The 24418-nt window shown below is 41.5% G+C and overlaps 1 protein-coding gene across 4 annotated transcripts in view; it reads left to right on the plus strand.

Moving 5' to 3' along the window:
* Nucleotides 1–3412: 3412 nt before the first annotated feature.
* Nucleotides 3413–24418, plus strand: part of ANXA3 (annexin A3) — a 57647-nt gene continuing 36641 nt past the window's right edge. Inside the window, exons 1-3 of one of the 4 annotated variants that reach the window (XM_089912103.1) lie at nt 3413–3543; nt 4909–5030; nt 6508–6560. In XM_089912103.1, coding sequence (XP_089768229.1) covers nt 6546–6560 — 15 coding nt within the window. In that variant the 5' untranslated portion in view covers nt 3413–3543; nt 4909–5030; nt 6508–6545. The other 3 variants (XM_022599372.3, XM_089912105.1, XM_089912104.1) reach the window with 3 other exon arrangements.

Consider the following 24418-nt stretch of genomic DNA (forward strand, 5'->3'; position numbering starts at 1 on the left):
AATTATTATATATAGAATGGATAAACAAGGTCCTATTGTACAGCACAGGGAACTATATTCAATATCCTTTAATAAACCATATGGAAAAGAATATGAAACAAATAAGTTCAGTTGATTAGCAAACTTAATTCCATCTGCAACCACAATTCCCCCTTGCCGTGTAATGTAACATATTCACAGATTCCAGGGGTTGTTGGACATCTTTGGGGACCATTACTCTGCCTACAACATATGCCTATCATAATATGGGGCAGAGTTTTGAACCACAGAAGCCAGAATACCCGAACCACCAGCCCCCTCCTGCTGCTGCTGTAAACCAGCAGATTGTCTCTTTTGCTCAAAAATTTACTTTCAGAAATGGAAGGGACCCACTCAGTGCATGCACCCATTTAGTCTATATGTCTTCCCTGTCTGCTGAGCTGACAGGGGTCATGAGTAATGCCAGTTTCAGTTGGTAGAGAATGTGTACATAACTATAGAGCTTTTGAACTTAAAAGAAGAATGGCTTCACCTAGATTGCTGCCTGGTCCTTTCTCCTCCCCTCATTCCTGAGGGGCCCTTGGGGTCAACCTCTCAGCATTATATGTAGATTTATAAGCAGTACACTGTAGCTGAGTGCTTTGGAGCCAAGTTGCTTGGGTTTGAATCTCAGCTACATGATTTGCTGGCTATGTAACCTTGGGCCAAGGTCTTATTCAGGCTGTACAGTTTATGCAGCTCTTAAAAATGATACAGAATAGGACCTACCGCATCTGGTTGGGGTGAAAACTAAATAAGATGATGTGTGCAAAGTATTTAGAACAGTGTAATGGGTACTGAAAAAAAATGTTAGCTAAATTGTTGATTATTTTGTAGTCCCAAACACCAAAATAATATTTGGCTTAGTGGTTGAGTTTTTTCTCCAAGGAAACTCTGATTTCCATGCCTAACACTCTCCTGGGGTCTAGAGACTCTCAATATTTCTACCTGTCCCCAGACCTGAATATTGGATGTAGCTGTCCTTGTTCTATTTGACAAAGCTTGGCCATGTCGCTAGCTCCCAACTCCTCCCCAGTGCCTCTCTGTATGCTGCTAAGATGGATTAGCTTACTGTTCAGAACTATCCCCTCACTGCCCTGCCCCCAATGGGAAAAGTATACTTCCCCCTCCTTTGCCGTTGGGCTCAGTCATGTTACTTGCTTTGACGAATAGGATGTTAGCAGCAGTGACACAAGCAAGGGCTTGAGACATGCGTGCATAGTTGGGTGCGCCCTCTTGTACTCTGACGTCACCAGGAGAAGAACTTCCTCCAAGTAGCTGTTGCCCCTTCAGCCAGAATGGACCCAGAATGGACCTCAGCCATCCTGCAGAGCTGAGAGAATACATAAATGATTTGTTTTAAGCCCCTGTGTTTGAGGGTGGTTTGTTATATAGCATTATGGTGGCAGCAGCTAACTGATACATTTGTTCGTCCTCTTAAAAGTTTTCACAATACAGCCCTGATTAAAAACTAATCATTGGGACTTCCCTGGTGGTGCAGTGGTTAAGAATCTGCCTGCCAGTGCAGGAGACACGGGATCGAGCCCTGGTCCAGGATCCCACATGCCGTGGAGCAACTAAGCCCGTGCGTCACAGTACTGAGCCTGCGCTCTAGAGCCCACGAGCCACAACTACTGAGCCTGCATGCTGCAACTACTGAAGTCCACGTGCCTAGAGCCCGTGCTCGGCAAAAGAGAAGCCACCCCTATGAGAAGCCCGCACACCGCAAGGAAGAGTAGCTCCCACTTGCCTCAACTAGAGAAAGCCCGTGCAGCAACGAAGACCCAACAGATCCAAAAATAAATTAATTAATTAAAAAACAAAAAAACTAATCATTGAACTAAACTAATCTGTATGCCTGTTCACATCTTCTCCTAGTAACCAATCACTCCCTACGCCGTACAGTCAAAAATTTCTCCCTTTCTATCCTTATTTTATTTTCAAATGGTAATGTCATCAATTCACACAAGAAGCTGTATAAAATAATGTTCATTGCAGCATTATTCAAAGTAGCAAAATATTGAAACGATGTAATACCCATGATCAGGGGAATGAGGAACAAACCATGATATGGCCATAAAATGGAATACTATACAGCACTTAAAATGAATGATGAACAATTGCTACTAGAGTAGCTAGCATTGAACAGAAAGAGCCAGTGGCAGAATATACATCATGATACCATATATTTAAAGTTTAAAAATCTGCTAAAGAGTATTATATGTTTATGGCTATATCAATATTTTGAAACAAGTATAACAACACGCATGAGAATAATAACACTGTGTATACTACTGGGTTATCTTTGGAGAAAGAGTGTGGGAAATGGGTCAGGAAAAGCACAAAAGGAACATCAATTGTATCAACATACCTTTTAAACTGTCTTGAAAACATTCTAAAAAAATACAGCATAATGTTTAAGATTTGATAAAACTGGGTGGTGAGTACACAGGTAACAATATTATTATAATATTATCATTTATTCTTGGTACCTTTCAAAGATTTACAATTAGCATTTTTAATAGCAGTGTTTTTAAGGAGAGGCTGTGGGAGTTATTATAAACTGCTTGCTATGATCTGAATGTTTGTGTCCCCCCAAAATTAATATGTTGATATCCTAATCCCCAGAGCAATGGTCCTTGGAGGTGGGGTCTTTGGGAGGTTGTTAGGCCCTGAGTGTGGAGGCTTCTTGAATGGGATTAGTGCCCTTGTAAAAGGGTCTCCAGAGAGCTCTCTTGTCCCTTCCACGGTGTGAGGATGCAGTGATACTTTTGTGTATTTTTCTCCGTTAATGTGTCTCATGTCATTTTAATTCTTAGAGCAGCCAGGAGAACCTAGAAGGGTAGAAGAAAATTCCTCCCTGCCTGGCAGGATAAAAAACCTGCCATTTACTCCCTCTGTGACTTTGCTCATTTTACCTAATCTCTCTGTGTCTCAGTTTTCTCATTTATAAAATGGGGCTAATAGTATCTACCTTATAGGTTTATGGTAAGATTTAAAGTAGTGCATATCTGTGAAGAATTCAGAACAGTGTCCGGCACAAAGGAAATGCTAGATAAGTGTTACGGACTGTTTAATTAGTGTTTAGCTGTTCGTCATCCCGTACCAGGCCCTGAGCTTCTTGGGAGTGGGGACTGTCTGATCTCTGAATCCACAACGCCTAGAACAAAACAAGCTTGCACTAAGTCTGAAGAAAAGCTTAATGTAAGTTAAGGAGAAGTGAAAATCGAGGACATGGGTTTCACTTTGAGGATGATGCGAGACTAGGGCGGTAGAGTTTTAAAGTCGCCGAGGGCGAAGGGCCGAAGGCGCGCCTGCGCGGAACTGGCGCCCGGACGGCCGCGGGGCGCGGCTTCCCTTTCCCAGCCTCCGGTGGCGATCAGGTGGAGTCGGGAGGCGGTGGAGGGGCGGGAGGAAGGGGCGCGGTCCGGCCACGGGCGGGAGCGAGCGCGGAGCAGCGTTGTCCGGGGCGCACTCCCTCGCTGGCCGCTCTTCCGCACTCCCGTTCCTGGGGCCGCGCTCCAGGTAAGTTCAACCTTCCCCGCGTCGCCGCAAGCCTCACCAGCCACCCCGGCTGCCCCGCAGCTTTGGAGCCAGGGTCACGCCTCGGCCGGTTCCCCAGCGAGCGCAGCGCGGCCACGGGTCAGCGCTGGGCTGGCACCCACGCCACGTACCGACCCGGCTGCGGAGTGCAGGGCCCCAGGGGCCCCGGCGGGCGTGGAGGCCACCGCCCCCGTTTCAGAATCGAGGAAGCTGAGGCCTCGAGCAGCAGAACTGCCTGTTCTGGGAGGGTCACCCAGTTCTGCTCGGGGCGGGGCGCAAGCTGACCAGCTGTCCCGGCGCCCTCGACCCTTGGCTTTTCGTCACAGCTAGCCGCGCAGGGATACGGTTGGCCATCTTGGCTCCCCCCACCCTCAGGTCTTGGGAACAGAAAAAGAGCGGAGAGTCGGAATGGTTCTCCCGGTCCCTGGCGTCGTAAGAGGGGCTGGCTCCAAGCTCTGTTCTGAGGACTTGTACCCCCACCCATCCTCGTGAGCACGTCCCTCCTCTTCACTTAGGCAATTTACTTTATTTCACTTAATTTTTTTAGGAGGTAGGAGTAAAGTGTATTTACATATTGGGCTTTGGGAGTCCGAGAAGTTTGCTTTTCCATGAAAAGACTCACCTTTTTCTTTGATTCCAAGAGTCTGATTCACTGGACCTGAATCATTCCCCTGGCATTTGAGTCAGCAGGTAGAGCATCTGAGTACTTGTTTGCAAGTGACCATATATAGGAAATTGTGGTTTCTGCCGGGTCAAGGAGCTTCTGGGTCTCTGGAGGCCCCTCGGGCTGCTAATCAGAGGGTTGTAACACTGCCCGGCTAAATTATTTCCAAGGATTTGTGTTCTACACAGTCAGTCAGACTCTGTCCTCTGCCAGAGCTACATTTACAACTTTCTAAAAATCAACTTCATGAAAATTGTAACTCATAAAAACATTATTCTGCAAAGATACCGCCATTGGCTTTCATGAAGGCAGAAAACTTCAAACTGACGAGAAAGGAAATTCAAAGATGTAAAGAAAACCAGAAGCTTGTTCCCAGAGCCGCGTGGTTCTGTAGAGACATCGGGGTAAATATAGGGACCCAGGAGGAAGTAAAGGAAATGATGTAAACGCTCTAATCTCTTTCAGAAAAGGATGTTTAAGGTTCTATTGTTAGGTCATTTAGCCTCCACTGTGGAGTAATTTTTCACTTCTTAAAACTGGAATCAGTAGTAAATGTTTGTAATTTACAAATTATACTGAATCAACACATATTGAGCATTAGCTTTGACAGTGTATGGGCGGGGCACTTGGGTAAGGCAGAAGCTTGGGGGTTAAATATATACCCTTGGACTGTGACTGCCTAGCTTCCGTCGAGGGACACTTACTCGCTGTGAGACTGGAACGTTATAGTACAGTCGGCCCTCCGTAGCTGCAGGTTTCAAAGTCGAACCGCAGTTTGTGGAATCAGCGGATGCAGAACCCGCGGGTAAGGAGACTGTACTGTGCCTTTGTATATAGGGACCTTGAGCATCTGAGGATTTGGGTAAACTCGGGGCAAGGTGGGGGAAGGGGGCCTGGAACCGTGGATGCTGAGAGATCGACTCTACCTCTCTGCGCCCCAACTTCTTCATTTGCAAAGTGGAGATGTTCTTAATGATACCCAGCTCCCCTGGATTATTGTGAGGCTGATATCATTCATTCATTCAATAAGCATTTTTATTTAGTACTTTTGTGCCTCAGTGAAAAAACTTGACAAAAATCTCCAGCCTTTTGGAATTGACCTTATAATGTTTCTTAATTTTTTTTAATTTTTATTTATGTATTGGCCAAGCTGCGCGGCTTGTGGGATCTTAGTTCCCCAGCCAGGGATTGAACCTGCCGGGCAGTGAAAGTGCAGAGTCTTAACCACTGGACCGACAGGGAATTCCCTCTTGTGTTTTTTTATATTACCTGCAACATAGGAAGAGCTCAAAACATTAGCTGATGTGATTACACATATTATTTCATTTAGTGCCAGCAACAGCCATCCTCTCCCCTTTTCACAGATGAGGAAACTGAGGCTCAAAGAAATTGTGTCTAGCTTTAACAGGCAAAACCAGAACTAATGATATTTTGTATCTGCTGTATATTTAGAGGGATGTAGCCCTTAGCCCTTGTAACTAGAAAGCTGACTGCCCTCCCCTACAGAAAGCCTGAGAAAATCAAGTCCCTAGAAATATTTAAATTCCAGAGACTAATAGTGTCATTTCCTATTGCACATTGCTCTGGGGCTATCACTGAATTTTTAGAATATTTTGTTCCCAGTAAGGGTGGGAGCAACTTTATTTCTAAGCCAATCCTGGAGATTTGCCAGCATGTTTGAATAATGTCTACATATGAAAGTGTGTCTGGGTTCCCAACCAGGCATCCATCAAAGAATTGCCCTTTTTCACCTATGGGCCCTACCAAGGACTGGACCTTCCTCAAAGAGCAGGCATGTCTGTTTATAACAGGCTGTAGACTTGAAGCCTTGTAAAATGTAAATGAAGATTCACAAACACAAGGGATCAAACTGAAGCCAGCTGAAAACTGGGGGAGGGGGACAATTTTTTGTTGTTCCCTATGATGGCAGTTAAAAGAAGTCAACAATCATTGTAGTTCTCCTGGATGTTAAATGAGTCAAAAATTGGCTCCCAGGAAACATATTTGCAAACCTCTTAGGTACAGAGATTTTTTTTCTCTCTTGTTTTGAGCCCTTCACATGTCTAGCACAGTCCCTTGTAGATAGATAGTTGGTGTTCGGTGATGTTTATTTAGCAAATGCAGTACTTGATGTTAGAGAAACATCCTCTTCCAGAGGTGGTTTCTCTTTGAATGTTGACTTCTGTTTTCTGGATTAGAGATTAAGGGTTAGGCTGAGATTATTGTGTTCTGAATCCCAGATTTATACTGTTCGTACTTTTTTTTTTTTTTCCTTTTAATAGGTTAGTGTGATCTCAACTCAAGAGAAAGGTGGGATATCATGGCATCTATCTGGGTAAGTAAAAATCAAGCCTTCATAGCACAGTAACTTATCTGAGTCAAATCAAAATACAGAAAATCAAAATACTAAGAAAAAATTTTATAAGTTGATAAAAGGTTTATGTGAAAAAATTAACATGCCCCAAAAGCTAGAGGATGTCTAAAAATAAGAAAATATTAAAATGTATTGTAAAGGTACATAGTTAAAATAATTTGTACTGACACCAAAGCAGGGAGGTCAATAATAGACAATAAATTATGTGATTTGGGAATTTATTATAAGAAAAAGACATATCAGAGAGGAGAAGATGGCTTATTCAATAAATGATGTTAAGGAAAACTTCTCACTGTTTCAGGGAAAAAAAAAATCTGTATTCCTTCTCCCTTCTTACATGAAACTAAATTTCAGATGGATAAAATACCGAAATGAAAAAGACAAAATATGGGTGAATTTTAAAAATAATCTTGGAGTGGGGAAGGCAGTTACAACCAAGATACAAACCGAAAGCCTAAAAGAAAAATATTGATCTATTGAATGAAACACAAATTTATAATTTATGACGGCACACTATATATTACTGGAGTCAGAAGACAACCCACAGAAAATAGGATTTGCAGCACATTTGACAAGAGTCTCATTTCATTAACATAAAAATAACTTCACTACATCAATAATAAAAATGAACTCGATGGAAAAATTTGTGAGGGATATGAATAGGATACAAAAAGAATTATAAATGTCCAACAAACATATGAAAAGGTGCTATACCTTACTGAGAAATAAAGAAATGTAAATAACACAATGAGAAATCATTTCTAAGTATTGGTAAAGGTGAAAAAAAATGTAAGAAGACCAGTGTTGCAGAGGATGTGGGCAAGATGGGCACTCTCATAGGAGAGTGAAGTTGGCACTCTTTGGGGATGGTATTTTGGCCATATCTGTCAGTGTTTAAATGCTCACCCTGTGTAACCCAGTAGTTCCACTTCTGGGTATTTATCATATAGATACACTTGCATAAGGTTGAAGAAATAAAGGCTGATGGGTATTCATTTGTACTAATGAAAATACACAGACTAAATGGCCATCCATGGGTTATGATATTTATCAATTGTAACTTATAGCCATTTTTATGTAATCATTTAAAAAATGAGAAGTCTGCTGTCTATGTATTGACAAAAAAAATTCCAGAGATATATTAATCAAAAAAAAAAATCCTGGCTTCCCTGGTGGCGCAGTGGCTGAGAGTCTGCCTGCTGATGTAGGGGACACGGGTTCATGCCCCGGTCCGGGAAGATCCCACATGCTGTGGAGCGGCTGGGGCCTGTGAGCCATGGCCACTGGGCCTGCACTCCGGAGCCTGTGCTCCGCAACGGGAGAGGCCACGGCAGTGAGAGGCCCGCGTACCACACACACACACACAAAAATCCAGTTACAGAATAGTACATACAGAGTGATTCTGTTTTAGAGAAAGAAAAAAAGAAAAGAAAAAAATAGACACATAAAGACTGTATTACATGAAAACTTTCTGGAAAGGTGGAACTATGAGCAGGGGCACTTTCACTTTCAGTGCATCACCTTCTGTGCTCTGATTCTTTTTTTAAAATTTTTTTTCTTTTTTTTTTTGGGCCGTTCACATGGCATGTGGGATCTTAGTTCCCCAACCAGGGATCGAACCCGAGTCCCCTGCATTGGAAGCACAGATTCTTAACCACTGGACCACCAGGGAAGTCCCTCTGATTTTTTTTAATGATGAAAATACATTGTATTTTATAAGCGAGGGGCAGAGAGGCTTCAAGAATAACCCATATGGAGGCATGAGCAGGCCTTGTTAGGCGCGGTGTCGGTGTCGGTGTCGGTAGATGTGCTATTGTGAGGCTTTGCTTGGTCCCAGATTATTTTCTGTCACTGGCCAGTAGGCTGATCACCCCCTTTCCAGGTCTGAAATTCCTGCTGCTATTATGGATATCTAGTAGAGTCAGATGAAAAAAAATTTCATCTCTCCAAAAAATTAGTCTCCCTCTAGCCCTTGTCCATTAGTGAATCGACATGGAATTAGTTGTTCAGGCTCTCCAGCTGACACCTTCCAAGTTATGGCACATTTCTGAAGGGCTGGGAGAGACCCAGGTGAGTGTGAGAGAGGGTGTATTTGTTTCCTACTGCTTCCATAAACAATCACCACACATTTAGCAACTTAAAACAATATCCCTTTATTATCTCCACACAGTTCTATATGTTAGAGCCCAAAATGGGTCTCATAGCACTAAGATCAAGGAGTTGGCAGGGCTGCATTCCTTTCTGAGACTTTGGGAAGAATCCACCTCTGAGCTTATTTAGGTTGTCGGCAAAATTTAGTTCTTTGCAGTTGTGAGACTGAGTGCCTTGCTGGCTGTCAGTGGGGGCTATCCTTATCTCCTGGAGGCCATTGCCAGTCCTTGTGTGTGGCCCCCTACATCTCAGAACAGCAGCGGTGCATGGAATCCTTCTCACGCTTGCAGTCTCTCTAGCTTGCCCTTCTGGGACATCTCTCTTCTGCCATCCTCTACTTCCTCCAGCTGGAGACAGTTCTCTGCTGTTAAGTGCTCACATTATTAGATAGGGCCCACCTGGGTAATCCAGGCTAATTTCCCTATTTTAAGGTTTGGAACCATAATTGCATCCTCAAAGTCCCTTTAGTCATGTAACATAACACATTCAAAGGGTCCAAGGATTACCGTGTGGACATTTTATTTGGGAGCCATTATTCTGCCCACCACAAGGGGATGGTAGCATTGGGCATCAGGCAGCAGGAAAGAAGGGATGGGAATAGACTAGAAAAGGGAAGCTGTGCTGTGGGCAGGAGGGGAGATTAGGGAGCTCGAGTGAAGAAAGAGGCCCTAGCCAGAGAGGGGCTCCTACTGCCTCGCTTTTTCTTTCCTATTTTCCTCCTGTCTCAAATTAAAGAACTAACATTTATGAGTGAGATATCTGAGAGCAAATATTAAAAACAACTCAGAGCTACTATGGAAAACAGTATGGTGGTTCCTCAACAAATTAAAAATAGAATTACCATATGATCCAGCAATCCCACTTCTGGATAAATATCCTAAGAATTGAAAGCAGGATCTTGAAGAGATATTTGCACACTTGTGTTCATAGCAGCATTATTCACAATAGCTAAAAGCTGGAAGCAACCCAAGTGTCCGTTGATGGACGAATAGATAAACAAAACGTGGGGTATGCATATTGTGGAATATTTAGCCTTTAAAAGGAAGGAAATTCTGACATATGCTGCAACATAGATGAACCCTGAGGACGTTATGCTAAGAGAAATAGGCCAGTAATAAGAAGACAAAATACTGTATGATTCCATTTATATGAGGTATCTGAAGTAGTCAAATTCATAGAAGCAGAAAACAGAATTGTAGTTGCCAGGGTCTGTGGGGAGGGGGAAAGGGGAATTTGTTGCTTAATGGATATAGAGTTCTAGTTCCATACAATGAAAAAGTCAAGTTCTGGAGATCTGTTTTACAACAATGTGAATATTCTCTCCGCTACTGAACTGTACACTTAAAAATGTTTAAAGTGGTAAATTTTATGTTACACATTTTTTTAACCACAATTTAGAAAACTCTCAGATTCTGTAAATACTCTTATCACTGTTTTATCTGTTCTCTTTTTCCCTCTTAACACAAAAGCACATACACACCCAAACGCAGATGGGCAATCAGTCCATGCTTTTCTACAACATGGTTGATCATTTGTGTTTACCAGTGTATGGTGAGTTTATTAGAGTGATATGATCAAGAGGGAAGATTTCGGTTGCAATTTCAGTACATTACTGTTGGAGATGAAAGATTAGCTGGTTTCCTAGGTCTGTATATTCTATCTAGGAGTGTTGGAACCCTCTCATTGTTTCAGATGTTGCATTACTATTTCCTTTGTTAAAATTTTTGAATATGGTAGCCACACTTTTCGAAAGTTTGCATTACATAACTTTGCTTTTATGAAAGATCTATGTTAGTACAGGCACACATTGGAGACATTGCAGTTTGGTTCCAGACCACTGCAATAAAACAATTATCGCAATAAAGCAAGTCGCAAGAATTTTTTGGTTTCCCAGTGCATATAAAAGTTATGTTTTGGAAACCATGAAACTCCTAGAGGAAAACGTTGGCAGAACATTCTTTGACATGAATTGTAGCAATATTTTTTGGATCTGTCTCCTAAAGCAAAGGAAGTAAAAACAAAAATAAATAAATGGGATCTAATTAGGCTTAAAGTTTTTGCATAGCAAAGGAAACCATTGACAAAATGAAAAGGCGACCTACTGAATGTGAGGAAGTATTTGCTAATGATATGACCGATAAGGAGTTAATATCCAAAATATATCAACAACTCATACAACTCAACATCAAAAAAGCAAACAACCCAATTAAAATGTGGGCAGAAGACCTGAATAGACATTTTCCCAAAGAAGACATGCAGATGGCCACCAGACACGTGAAAAGATGCTCAACATCGTTAGTCATCAGAGAAATGCAAATTAAAACCACAATGAGATATCATCTCACACCTGTCAGAATGGCTGTCATAAAAAAATCTACAAACAGTAAATGCTGGAGAGGGTGTGGAGAAAAGGGAACCCTCCTGCACTGTTGGTGGGAATGTAAATTGGTGCAGCGTCTGTGGAGAACAGTATGGAGGTTTCTCAAAAAACTTAAAGCAGTTTAGTTTTGACCATATGACCCAGCAATTCCACTCCTGGATATATATCCAAAAAAACACTAATTTGAAAAGATACATGCAGCCCAATGTTCATAGAAGCATTATTTACAATTGCCAAGATATGGAAACAACCTAAGCCATCAACAGAACAGATGAATGGATAAAGATGTGGGGTGTGTGTGTGTGTGTGTGTGTGTATATATATATATATATATATATATATACACACCCACCCACCCACACACACACACACACACATACATACAATGGAATACTACTCAGCCATAAAAAGAATGAAATTGTGCTATTTGCAGCAACATGGATGGACTTGGAGGGCATTATACTGTGTGAAATGTCAGACAGAGACAAATAATGTATGATATCACATATGTGGAATCCAAAAATTCAACAAACTAGTAAATATAACAAAAGAGAAGGAGAGTCATAAGTATAGAGAACAAACTAGTGATTACCAGTGGTGGGGTACAATATAAGGGTAGGGCAGTAAAGAGTTACAAATTGTTAAGTATAAAATAAACTATAAGGATATATTGTAGAACATGGGGAATATAGCCGATAAAAAAGTTATGTTAACACTATACTGTAGTCTGTTGTGTAGAATAGCACTGTCTAAAGGAACAATGTACATACTCTAATTTAAAAATGTTTTATTGATAAAAAATGCGAACCGGCATCTGAGCCTTCAGGGAGTCATAATCTTTTTTTGCAATAGTAACATCAAAGATCACTGCACACAGATCACCATAACAAATATAGTAATAATGAAAAAGTTTGAAATATTGCTGGAATTACCAAAATACGACACAGAGACACGAAACGAGCAAATGCTGTTGGAAGAATGGCGCTGATACACTTGCTTGATGTAGGGTTGTCACAAACCTTCAGTTTGTAAAAACACAGTATCTGCAAAGCAAAATGAAGTGCAATAAAGACATGATATGCCTGTACCTGTTTTTGGTAACTGAAAGAAATCCACAGAGGATTTTTGCTTTTATGCCGTCAATGTATTAAAGTAGGTCTTTCTTAAAACTGAAGTGGCATAAAATGAACTTTTGAAAATCTGGGGTATTACCCTTGGCTTTACACCATTTCAGCTTATGGAAAGTTTCATAGAGATGCTCTGCATTAAGATAACGGGGGAAACCTGTGTATCTCTGTTCAGGCTTGGCTTCTACTACTTCACTCCTGATGAGAGGGCCTGGTATCTTATCAGTTTGTACTCTTTGAACTCAAGGTCTTTGTCACGTGTTGCCTTTACATCTATAGCAAGCACTCAGGCAACACACAAATGAGAATGTCTTGGAACATTTTTAGTAAGATACCATAGCAGTATTTTTCCTATGTGTGCCTTCTACAAGGCTGGCTTTCTCATAGGAATACTCTGAGCTCTTTGCTCCTTGGTCAATTCCTAACTTACTTTTACAGAATAGTAATGAATGCAATAACTATTTGAACCCTCAAATTAATATTTTTATTATGCTACTAAAATTTTTCAACATTAGCTCATAATCACTATAATCATGAACTGTTGTAACATCCGAACTAACTATATACTGTTCCTTCCCCATTCCAAATGCTAATTTGCAAAATGAGGAAGGGGAACATAGAAAGACTCTGGAACCAAGGGATAAAAGAAACTTTATCAAAATATAACTGCCTGTTAACATGAAGGAGTTCATCCAAAGGGTAGCTAAACAATGAAAGCAGCGTGTACCTAGTGCAATGGGCTCTACCGGAGCAGAAAGAAGACCATCCAGCCACAACCCCAGTTCTACTTTTCATGACTCTCTAATTGATTAAAAGGCAAACTCTTGAATGTGACCTTGAGCAAATTACTTAGCCTCTTGCTATGTCTGTTTCCTCATCTGTAAAATAAGTGTAATAACAGTACCTACGTCATCTAGGCTTTTTAGGCATTCAGTCAGTTCATGTGAAATGCATGAACAGTACCTGGCATGTAGTAAGCACTCAGTAGATGTAATCATTATCATTTCGGTATATTAGCTTTTTTCTAAAAACGTATTCCTTGATACTTAATATCCCTGCAACTGTTTTAGTGAAGAAGCTTCTGCCTGTTTCCTGGGCCTGGTTTTAGTACACATCAACAGCATCCTCCTCCCCATTGGAATGATTCTCTCAGGGCCCTCTGAAACCAATGGATTTTCCCCAAATAGATGTTTTCTGACCACGCCTATTTTTAGTATTTTCTTGCATTTATGTATATATATATATATATATATATATATATATATATATATATACTATGACTATTTTTTAGAGGAGTTTTAGGTTCACAGCAAAATTAAGAGGAGGGTACAGAGGTTCCCCATGTGCCCTCTGTCTCCCACACATGCATGGCCTCCCCCATTGTCAACATCCCCCACCAGAGGGATTCATTTGTTGCAATTGATGAACCTACACTGGCACATCTTTATCACCCAAAGTCCACAGTTTACATTACAGTTCACTCTTGGTGTCTTAAAGGCATTCTGTGGGTTTGGATGCTTATATGTATTTAAAGATAATGCCCTGTCCTCACTCCCAGTGGCTGGACCGCGGTACAATTCTGACACTACCTAGGACTAGCATCAGACTCCACAGGTTTAAGGGCTCAAGCCTCACTTCAGACACCAGCGGCAGGTCTCAGAGTCACCTGCTCTTCTGACCCAGGGGCTATAAATTAGGAGGTTTCCATGACCCTGATCAGTAAGTCTCTAGAACACCTCATAGAATTCACTGAAAGTGCTATACTTACCATTACAGTTTTTATTATAAAACCTACACATAGAGCAAACTCTGGAAAGGCCCTGGATGCAGAGCTTCCAAGCCCTCTCCCCGTGGAGTCAGGGCACCTCACCTTCCCTGCACATCAGTGTGTTCACCAGCCAGGGAGCTTCTCTGAGCCTCGGCATCCAGAGCTTTTTCTGGAGTTTCATTGCGTAGCCGTGACTGATTAAGTCACTGGCCATGATTGAATTCGGTCTCCAGTCCCCTTGCGTTCCCAAAGTGCCAACCCTCTAATCACATGGCTGGGTCTTTTTAGTAACCAGCCTGATGCTGCAGCTATCTCATGGCCCACCATGACTCACCTCATTAGCACAGTAAAGACAATCCCATCGCTCAGTAAATTCCAGTGGTTTTTGAAGCTCTGTGCCTGGAACCTAAGACAAAGATCAGATACATCTTTATTATCCCATAAACATATACCTTACATCAAGGCTGCAGAGAGTTTTCAAAACGTCATATTCCTGTATTTTTTACTAAAATGCTGTCAGCACTAAGGTACTGGTTATCTTAGGCTGATCGGAGGAAGCTCTGATTGGAAGTTACATCTTTAATCACAAGTAAGACTGGGGGAAGTGAGTTAATGTTTTGTAATAGATACAGATTGGCAGGCAGGGTCACTCAAAACATGGGGTCCATGAAGAAATACAAAAAGGGATGCTTGATGGAGGAAAGGTTGGGGAAGGTTTATCTAAGGTGGAAACTTGCTAATAGGAGAAGCTACCCCATCACAATAAGTCCTTGGTGAGAATTAGAGAGCACAGCTTCCCTTCCCCACCCCATCCTTCCTCTCTTTCCTGGGAACAAGGTTGGTGTAGTTTGACACATGAGGATACAATGTTCCCATTTCTGCAGAGGAAGGACACCAGTGGTAGGGCTCCCAGGAAAGGTGCAGTGTGCTAACGTGCCGGGAATTTTGGGAAGGCAGTGCCTTTCAAATTCTGCCCCATGGATGACATCAGCCCCGGGTATTTGGATGTTTTTGGTACTGGGTACAAAGGATTTGTAAGAGCCCCATCCACTTTCATATTTCTTGCTTTGGTGGGACATACAGCTAGACCTTCCTTTCCTAGTGTGTTTGCTCTTCCCGACCATGCAAATTTTTTTTTTTTAACATCTTTATTGGGGTATAATTGCTTTACAATGGTATGTTAGTTTCTGCTTTATAACAAAGTGAATCAGTTATACCTATACATATGTTCCCATATGCCTTCCCTCTTGCATCTCCCTCCCTCCCACCCTCCCTATCCCACCCCTCCAGGCTGTCACAAAGAACCGAGCCAATATCCCTGTGCCATGCGGCTGTTCCCACTAGATATCTACCTTACGTTTGTTAGTGTGTATATGTCCATGACTCTCTCTTGCCCTGTCACAGCTCACCCTTCCCCCCACCGCATATCCTCAAGTCCGTTCTCCAGTAGGTCTGCGTCTTTATTCCTGTCTTACCCCTAGGTTCTTCATGACATTTTTTTCCCTTAAATTCCATATATATGTGTTAGCATACGGTATTTGTCTCTCTCTTTCTGACTTAATTCACTCTGTATGACAGACTCTAGGTCTATCCACCTCATTACAAATAGCTCAATTTCGTTTCTTTTTATGGCTGAGTAATATTCCATTGTATATATGTGCCATATCTTCTTTATCCATTCATCCGATGATGGACACTTAGGTTGTTTCCATCTCCGGGCTATTGTAACTACAGCTGCAATGAACATTTTGGTACATTACTCTTTTTGAATTATGGTTTTCTCATGGTGTATGCCCAGTAGTGGGATTGCTGGGTCATATGGTAGTTCTATTTGTAGTTTCTTAAGGAACCTCCATACTGTTCTCCATAGTGGCTGAACCAATTCACATTCCCACCAGCAGTGCAAGAGTGTTCCCTTTTCTCCACACCCTCTCCAGCATTTATTGTTTCTAGATTTTTTGATGATGGCCATTCTGACTGGTGTGAGATGATATCTCATTGTAGTTTTGATTTGCATTTCTCTAATGATTAATGATGTTGAGCATTCTTTCATGTGTTTGTTGGCAGTCTGTATATCTTCTTTGGAGAAATGTCTATTTAGGTCTTCTGCCCATTTTTGGATTGGGTTGTTTGTTTTTTTGTTATTGAGCTGCATGAGCTGCTTGTAAATTTTGGAGATTAATCCTTTGTCAGTTGCTTCATTTGCAAATATTTTCTCCCATTCTGAGGGTTGTCTTTTGGTCTTGTTTATGGTTTCCTTTGCTGTGCAAAAGCTTTGAAGTTTCATTAGGTCCCATTTTTTTTTTTCTGTTTTTATTTCCATTTCTCTAGGAGGTGGGTCAAAAAGGATCTTGCTGTGATTTATGTCATAGAGTGTTCTGCCTATGTTTTCCTCTAAGAGTTTGATAGTTTCTGGCCTTACATTTAGGTCTTTAATCCATTTTGAGCTTATTTTTGTGGATGGTGTTAGGGAGTGATCTAATCTCATACTTTTACATGTAGCTATCCAGTTTTCCCAGCACCACTTATTGAAGAGACTGTCCTTTCTCCACTGTACATTCCTGCCACCTTTATCAAAGATAAGGTGTCCATATCTTATCTTTGTGCGTGGGTTTATCTCTGGGCTTTCTATCCTGTTCCATTGATCTATCTTTCTGTTTTTGTGCCAGTACCATACTGTCTTGATTACTGTAGCTTTGTAGTATAGTCTGAAGTCAGGGAGCCTGATTCCTCCAGCTCCTTTTTTCGTTCTCAAGATTGCTTTGGCTATTCGAGGTCTTTTGTGTTTCCATACAAATTGCGAAATTTTTTGTTCTAGTTCTGTGAAAAATGCCAGTGGTAGTTTGATAGGGATTGCATTGAATCTATAGATTGCTTTGGGTAGTAGAGTCATTTTCACTATGTTGATTCTTCCAATCCAAGAACATGATATATCTCTCCATCTATTTGTATCATCTTTAATTTCTTTCATCAGTGTCTTATAATTTTCTGCATACTGGTCTTTTGTCTCCTTAGGTAGGTTTATTCCTAGATATTTTATTCTTTTTGTTGCAATGGTAAATGGGAGTGTTTTCTTGATTTCACTTTCAGATTTTTCATCATTAGTATATAGGAATGCCAGAGATTTCTGTGCATTAATTTTGTATCCTGCTACTTTACCAAATTCATTGATTAGCTCTAGTAGTTTTCTGGTAGCATCTTTAGGATTCTCTATGTATAGTATCATGTCATCTGCAAACAGTGACAGCTTTACTTCTTCTTTTCCGATTTGGATTCCTTTTATTTCCTTTTCTTCTCTGATTGCTGTGGCTAAAACTTCCAAAACTATGTTGAATAAGAGTGGTGAGAGTGGGCAACCTTGTCTTGTTCCTGATCTTAGTGGAAATCCTTTCAGTTTTTCACCATTGAGGATGATGTTTGCTGTGGGCTTGTCATATATGGCCTTTATTCTGTTGAGGAAAGTTCCCTCTATGCCTACTTTCTGCAGGGTTTTTATCATAAATGGGTGTTGAATTTTGTCAAAAGCTTTCTCTGCATCTATTGAGATGATCGTATGGTTTTTCTCCTTCAATTTGTTAATATGGTTTATCACATTGATAGATTTGCATATATTGAAGAATCCTTGCATTCCTGGAATAAACCCCACTTGATCATGGTGTATGATCCTTTTAATGTGCTGTTGGATTCTGTTTGCTAGTATTTTGTGCAGGATTTTTGCATCTATGTTCATCAGTGATATTGGCCTGTAGTTTTCTTTCTTTGTGACATCCTTGTCTGGTTTTGGTATCAAGGTGATGGTGGCCTCGTAGAAGGAATTTGGGAGTGTTCCTCCTTCTGCTATATTTTGGAAGATTTTGAGAAGGATAGGTGTTAGCTCTTCTCTAAATGTTTGATAGAATTCGCCTGTGGAGCCATCTGGTCCTGGGCTTTTGTTTGTTGGAAGATTTTTAATCACAGTTTCAATTTCAGTGCTTGTGATTGGTCTGTTCATATTTTCTATTTCTTCCTGATTCAGTCTTGGCATGTTGTGCATTTCTAAGAATTTGTCCATTTCTTCCAGATTGTCCATTTTATTGGCATAGAGTTGCTTGTAGTAATCTCTCATGATCTTTTTTATTTCTGCAGTGTCAGTTGTTACTTCTCCTTTTTCATTTCTGATTCTATTGATTTGAGTCTTCTCCCTTTTTTTCTTGATGAGTCTGGCTAGTGGTTTATCTATTTTGTTTATCTTCTCAAAGAACCAGCTTTTAGTTTTATTGATCTTTGCTATTGTTTCCTTCATTTCTTTTTCATTTATTTCTGATCTAATTTTTATGATTTCTTTCCTTCTGCTAGCTTTGGGGGTTTTTTGTTCTTCTTTCTCTAATCGCTTGAGGTGCAAGGTTAGGTTGCTTATTCGAGATGTTTCCTGCTTCTTAAGGTGGGCTTGTATTGCTATAAACTTCCCCCTTAGAACTGCTTTTGCTGCATCCCATAGGTTTGGGGTCGTTGTGTCTCCATTGTCATTTGTTTCTAGGTATTTTTTTATGTACTCTTTGATTTTTTCAGTGATCACTTCATTATTAAGTAGTGTATTGTTTAGCCTCCATGTGTTTGTAATTTTTACAGATCTTTTCCTGTAATTGATATCTAGTCTCATGGCGTTGTGGTCGGAAAAGATACTTGATACAATTTCAATTTTCTTAAATTTACCAAGGCTTGATTTGTGACCCAAGATATGATCTATCCTGGAGAATGTTCCATGAGCACTTGAGAAAAATGTGTATTCTGTTGTTTTTGGATGGAGTGTCCTAGAAATATCAATTAAGTCCATCTTGTTTAATGTATCATTTAAAGCTTGTGTTTCCTTATTTATTTTCATTTTGGATGATCTGTCCATTGGTGAAAGTGGGGTGTTAAAGTCCCCTACTATGAATGTGTTACTGTCGATTTCCCCTTTTATGGCTGTTAGTATTTGCCTTATGTATTGAGGTGCTCCTATGTTGGGTGCATAAATATTTACAATTGTTATATCTTCTTCTTGGATCGATCCCTTGATCATTATGTAGTGACCTTCTTTGTCTCTTTTAATAGTCCTTATTCCGACCATGCAAATTTAAACTGCGTATGGAGAAGGCACCTGTGTTACATGCATGTGGATGTGCTGAACTTCTTCTCTGGTCTCCCTCCTGTCTACTGCATCTCAGGGCTGGATGATCTGGCGTATAACTATTTTCACGGAAATGGACTTTTCACATCCCAAGCAGTATAGGCATCATGCCCGATTAGGTACTTTTGACATGATCGTAACTTCCTATTTGGTGTGTGTTTCAAACCACGGTTCCTGAAGCTTCTTTAGGTAAATACTGGCACTCAGAGAGTTTCACAAATGGTCCTCTGCAGGAAGTTAATGAAAAACAGGTTAGACCTGGATTTCAAATCAAAACATTTAGAGCTTTGTTTTAGGACAAACCCTGGAAAGAAATACCATACAATCTGAGTGAAAAGAGAGAGGCTTCCTGGGAATGAACAGAATGAACATTAAAGGGCTGCTCTTTGCCACTCCCTGACCCAAGCTTAACCACCAAGGAGGGAGGGTCCCTCTTTTATATTTAATTATAATAAAAAGTGTAATTTGACAATCTAACTTGTTGCTGTTGAAAACGGTTTAGATTGAGAGCAAGGAATGTGAAGAGGAGAAGGTATCATTTGACTCTCTTGAAAGTCTATTTTTTTTTTTTTTGGTGGATGCAAAGCAGTTAGAAAAAATAAGTATTTTAGAGTACTGAGAAATAAGATTAATACAGAGGTCTCACATGAATTAAGAGAGTCAAAAGGGTAGAAAATTCTCAAGTCTGCCCCTTCCTCGATTCTCAGATCTCTGCTTCTTTCATCTTCAACTATTTGTGTTTGAGTAAATACCTCGCCTAGGTTCTGGAGGCATGTTTAAATAAGAGTAGTGACAGTCTCATGTGAACAGGATTTACAAAAGGTGAAGAGTGCATTTGTCAGATTTTTGAGATATGGCATGGAGCTCTGAAAAGTCTGGTAATGGCATTTGAGAATTATCAAAGAAAACAAGACCCAGAACAAGAAAGCGTTTTGTACTCATTTATTCATGCAGCAAATATTTACTAAGCATCTACTATGTGCCAGATACTCTTTTAGGCTCAGAGGATACAGCAGGGAAAGAGAAATAAAAAAGCGTGGAGCTTACATGCCTCTGATTTTATTAGGGAAGAGAACTAATAAACAAAGAAGTAAGTGTATAGTATATTGAGTCAGTTTTCAGTACTCTGGAGAAGGGCAGAGGTGGAGAATGAGAGGGATAGGGTACATTATTTTCTGCTCAGGTAGGTGAGCAGAAGTCAACATGGAGTGAGGGAGTGAGCTGGGAAGATATTTGGGGGAAGACCATCCAGGCAGAGGGAACAGCAGGTATAAAGCCCTGAGGCAGAAGAGCAATGAGAAAACCCCAGTGAAGTGATAGGAGGGGGACAAGGAGATTTGGGGGAGCATTATAATTATCTTCTTTTGTTACTTCAGGGTCCTCCAAGGGCCACAAAGAATCCCTCTAGTCCTGACAGCCTTTGCATGAACTGTAGGAGTTTCCACTGTCTAGGTTTACTTTACATTAGGAAATATTTTTAAATCTGTAGCAACTTGTTAGCATTAACAACAAACATACTCATACGAAATCCATGAAACGGTGCATTTTAACATCATACCACATGAGCATTAATGACTTGGGTCATCGATGCAAGAAATCTTCTTCCCAGGATGTTACAAACAGTAAATGGTCCTGATCTTAGCCCCTCTCAGGTGGATCCGTATTCCCATAGAAGTGAAGTGGGAGGAGGGGGAGTGTCACCACTGTACTCCCCAAATCCTGCCAAGCCAGTCACCATTCCCCAGCCAAGAAGATGTGATGAAGCCAGATTTCTCACTTCAGTGAGCCAAGTTCCCTGTATCTTCCACGGTTAGAGTGAAGGTCCCTTAAATGCAGGTGTCTCCCCCGTAAGATGAAGTTAGAGATGCACAGAGCTGAGGCAAGAATAGTCTTCAACTCTCTGTGGCCCTTGGCCGAGAGGAGAATTTGGTCATGAAGTCTTAGCTAAGTTAAGCTCCTGACTTTGCTTGTGGTACAAAAAAATAATTCTCAGACACTGGTGCTCTGTGACTCAAAAGAAGATGAATACAGCTTATTTATAATCTGCCGCAAACAAATAATGAAAATGATTCTGAGAAAGAAGTTTGTGTTGATGAAGTCTTTTCAGGGGCCCAGTGTTTCAAGCTCAATCCAGATAGTTGGGTTTGCTGCCTTTGACAGAGAAATGCTGAGTGCTTGGAGAGACAGGAAGGAAGATACAATGGAATCATTAGAAACATCCCAGGTGCACCAGGCATCCATCTGGGCTTGTGGAACCAGATTGAAAGACTTAGCATAGCTTGTGGTGCTGAAAGAGGTCATTTTATGTAGTCCGGACATCTTCCAAATCTCCCAAGATACAATGATCACTTTGATTTCTAGACTATCAATATTTGAAGGAAGCAACCTCATCAGACAGCCAATTGTCTAGTGTAGACCTCGGAGAAAGCCCACACCTTGGGATATCATTGTCTTGCTTCCATCTACTTCTATCAGACTCATTCACAGTTATTAAGCCCCTAGCTGGAGGCTGAACACTGGGCTAGGAGCTGGGTGTACTGTGAGTAAAACAAAAGGTCTCTGCCCTCTGGAACTTTAATTTAGAGGAGGTGGAGACACAGATATAAACAGAGATATTGAGGAATGCTGAGTGCCCTAAGGGGGAAAGGGTGCTGAGACAGAATAACAGGAGAGGACCCTGTTAAGTCAGGGTCAATTGGCCCCCGGCAGACCTGTCAGAGAAGATGGCCCTTAATCAGAAGACTGAAGGTAGGAAAACATTCCAGCTAGAGGGAACAGCACAGACAAAGGCATGAAGATGAGAAAGAGATCACAGTAGATCAGCTGGAGTTTTGGAGAGCTGAAGTGGGATGGGCAAAGGGGAGAGTTGGCTCCAGGTGAGGGTGACAAGGAAGGTTGGGCCAGATGTTGCCGGGCTGGGTGGACAGGGCAAGGAGTTTGGACTTTATTGAATATCCAATGGGAGGTCAGAGAAGGGTGTCCAGCAGGAGAATGCCATGACCTGACTTAGATCTTTCACAGATCCCTGGGCTGCTAGAAGTTGTGGGAAATGGCTAGAGGTAGGCATAGAAGGACGCAGGAAGGGAGACTAGGGCAGATGTCCATGTCCAGGGGAGCAATGATGGTGACTTGGATGACAGGAGTGCCAAAGAAGGTGGGGAGAGGTGCACAGGAGATTCTTTTTTTTGAAGTGGTCTCATCAGGTCTTGCAGGTGATTGCATTTGGATGGAAAGAGAAGGAATTGAAGGAGACCCCCAGGTTTCTGGTGGTTGGTGGTGCCATTTAAAGGGATTGAAGAAGAAGAGCAAACTGGGGACGAGCACAGACAGTGGAGCCAGATTGCCTGGGTTCAAATCCTGGCTGTGCCACAGGCAAGTTATGTGACTATCAGCAAGTCTTTTAACTCTCGGTGCCTCAGTCTTCTCCCCTGTAAGATGGGATCATAATAGGATGGGTTCTGAGGGTTAAATGAGCAAATATGTATAAAGCACAAGTAAGTACCATGTAACTGATACATGGTAGAAGAAATCATTTTGAAAGGAAATAATGAGTTGATACATGAGATATAACCAGTGTTCAAAATAGAAGTCTGGGCTGTGAATACAGCTGTGGGAGTTGTCTGCACATAGAAGGGGAAGTGGCAGAAATAACCCACAGCAGGAGTAGAGGGAAAGAAAAGAGAAAGACTTTCCATTTTAGAACCTACTTTATAGATGTCAGCCAAAGGGGAGGAGCCAACAAAGGAGAGGCCCAGGAGAGGTCTGGCTGGGTTAACCCTGAGTGACACATACTTCTAAGGAATCTGGGTTTCTCTTTATTATAATCTGAGTTTCATAGAAACACAACATAAATCGCTTGTTTGTCCCCATCTTCCCTAATTTCTGAATCATATTCGTCTTTCTACTCCAGCTCAACACCCTCAAGCTCAACACTGGAATGTTATCACATTCCAGTGCTCTGGCTCTGGGACTCCCCTGATGAAATCAGAACAGGAAGAGTTGGCAAGTGTGGGTATTTTCTCCTTTGAGTGAGCACAGGAAGAAATGCAGACATCTCCCTTGAGCCTCTTTGATGCATGCAGACAAAGCCATAATGGCATTCTTGCTCCTGTCAGGCGTCCCTGAGGCTGCCAGTCCCTGCTGTCCCCACGCCCTGCTTCTCTTTACTGGCCCCAGGTGGAGAGCGAGCCTGCAGTGGTGATGGGAGCCTTCTGTCTGCAGTGATCACTGCCAGCCTGAGGGAAAAGAAAACGAGGCTACCCTTTGCCCTGCAGGACCTGAGTGGTTACCAAGCCTTTTCTCTGGCTTCTTCCCTGCTGTATAGTTTCCTGGGGCTGCTGTAACAAAGTACCACAAACTGGGTGGTTTAAAACCAGAGAAATTTATTGTCTCACTGTTCTGGATGGTAGAAACCTGAAATCAAGGTGTTGGCAGGCCATGTTCCCTCTGAAACCTGTAGGGGATCCTTGCTCACCCCTTCCAGCTTCTGATTCTCTGGCAATCTTCGGTGCTTCTTTGCTGAGGCTGCACAACTCCAATCTTTGCTTTCACCTTCCCTTCACAGTTTCCCTGTATGTCTCTGTCTTCACATGGCTGTCTACTAAGGACACCAATCATATTGGATTAGGGGCCCATCCTTAGTTAAGACCTCATCTTAACTAATTACATTTGCCAAAACCTTATATCCAAATAGGTCATATTCTGAAGTACTATGGGTTAGGACTTCAACATTTCTTGAGGGGGAGGGGTGGGCACAATTCAACCCATGCCACCTGCCTCACTTGACCATATTTCATTTCAGGGCCTTTTAGAGTAGACTTTCTTTGGTTTTGAAAACCACTTTTTCCTGGAAAATTGAATAAGTTTTATATTTTCCAAGTTTTGATCCTTTTATTTATTTATTTTAGTCGACTCCATTTTTCCTTTTATCCTAAATCCTCATGACCCAGCAGACTGTTTTGACACTGAGCAGAGAGTGATCATTTCTCCCTGGCTCTTCGAGAGTTCCTAAGTCCTGAAGGTTTATATGAGGCTCTGATTTGAAAGCTTAACTTTGGGACATGGCCTTTCCAGGGCTTTAGGAAGTGATGCGGGATTTGGCTTTGCCTCACCTTCGAAACGTATTCTTGCTCTGGAGTGTTTGGCCTTAAATATGTTCCTCGTCAGCAGGATTGGCACCCTGTGTTTTTCTCTTTCATCCATTCTTCTGAATATAAATGTTTGACTTCTTGCACACGCAGTGCG

The sequence above is a fragment of the Delphinapterus leucas genome, chromosome 5 (assembly GCF_059928025.1).
Source record: "Delphinapterus leucas isolate spDelLeu-1000000601 "Yukka" chromosome 5, BTC_Dleu_Yukka2, whole genome shotgun sequence".
Taxonomy (NCBI): Eukaryota; Metazoa; Chordata; class Mammalia; order Artiodactyla; family Monodontidae; genus Delphinapterus; species Delphinapterus leucas.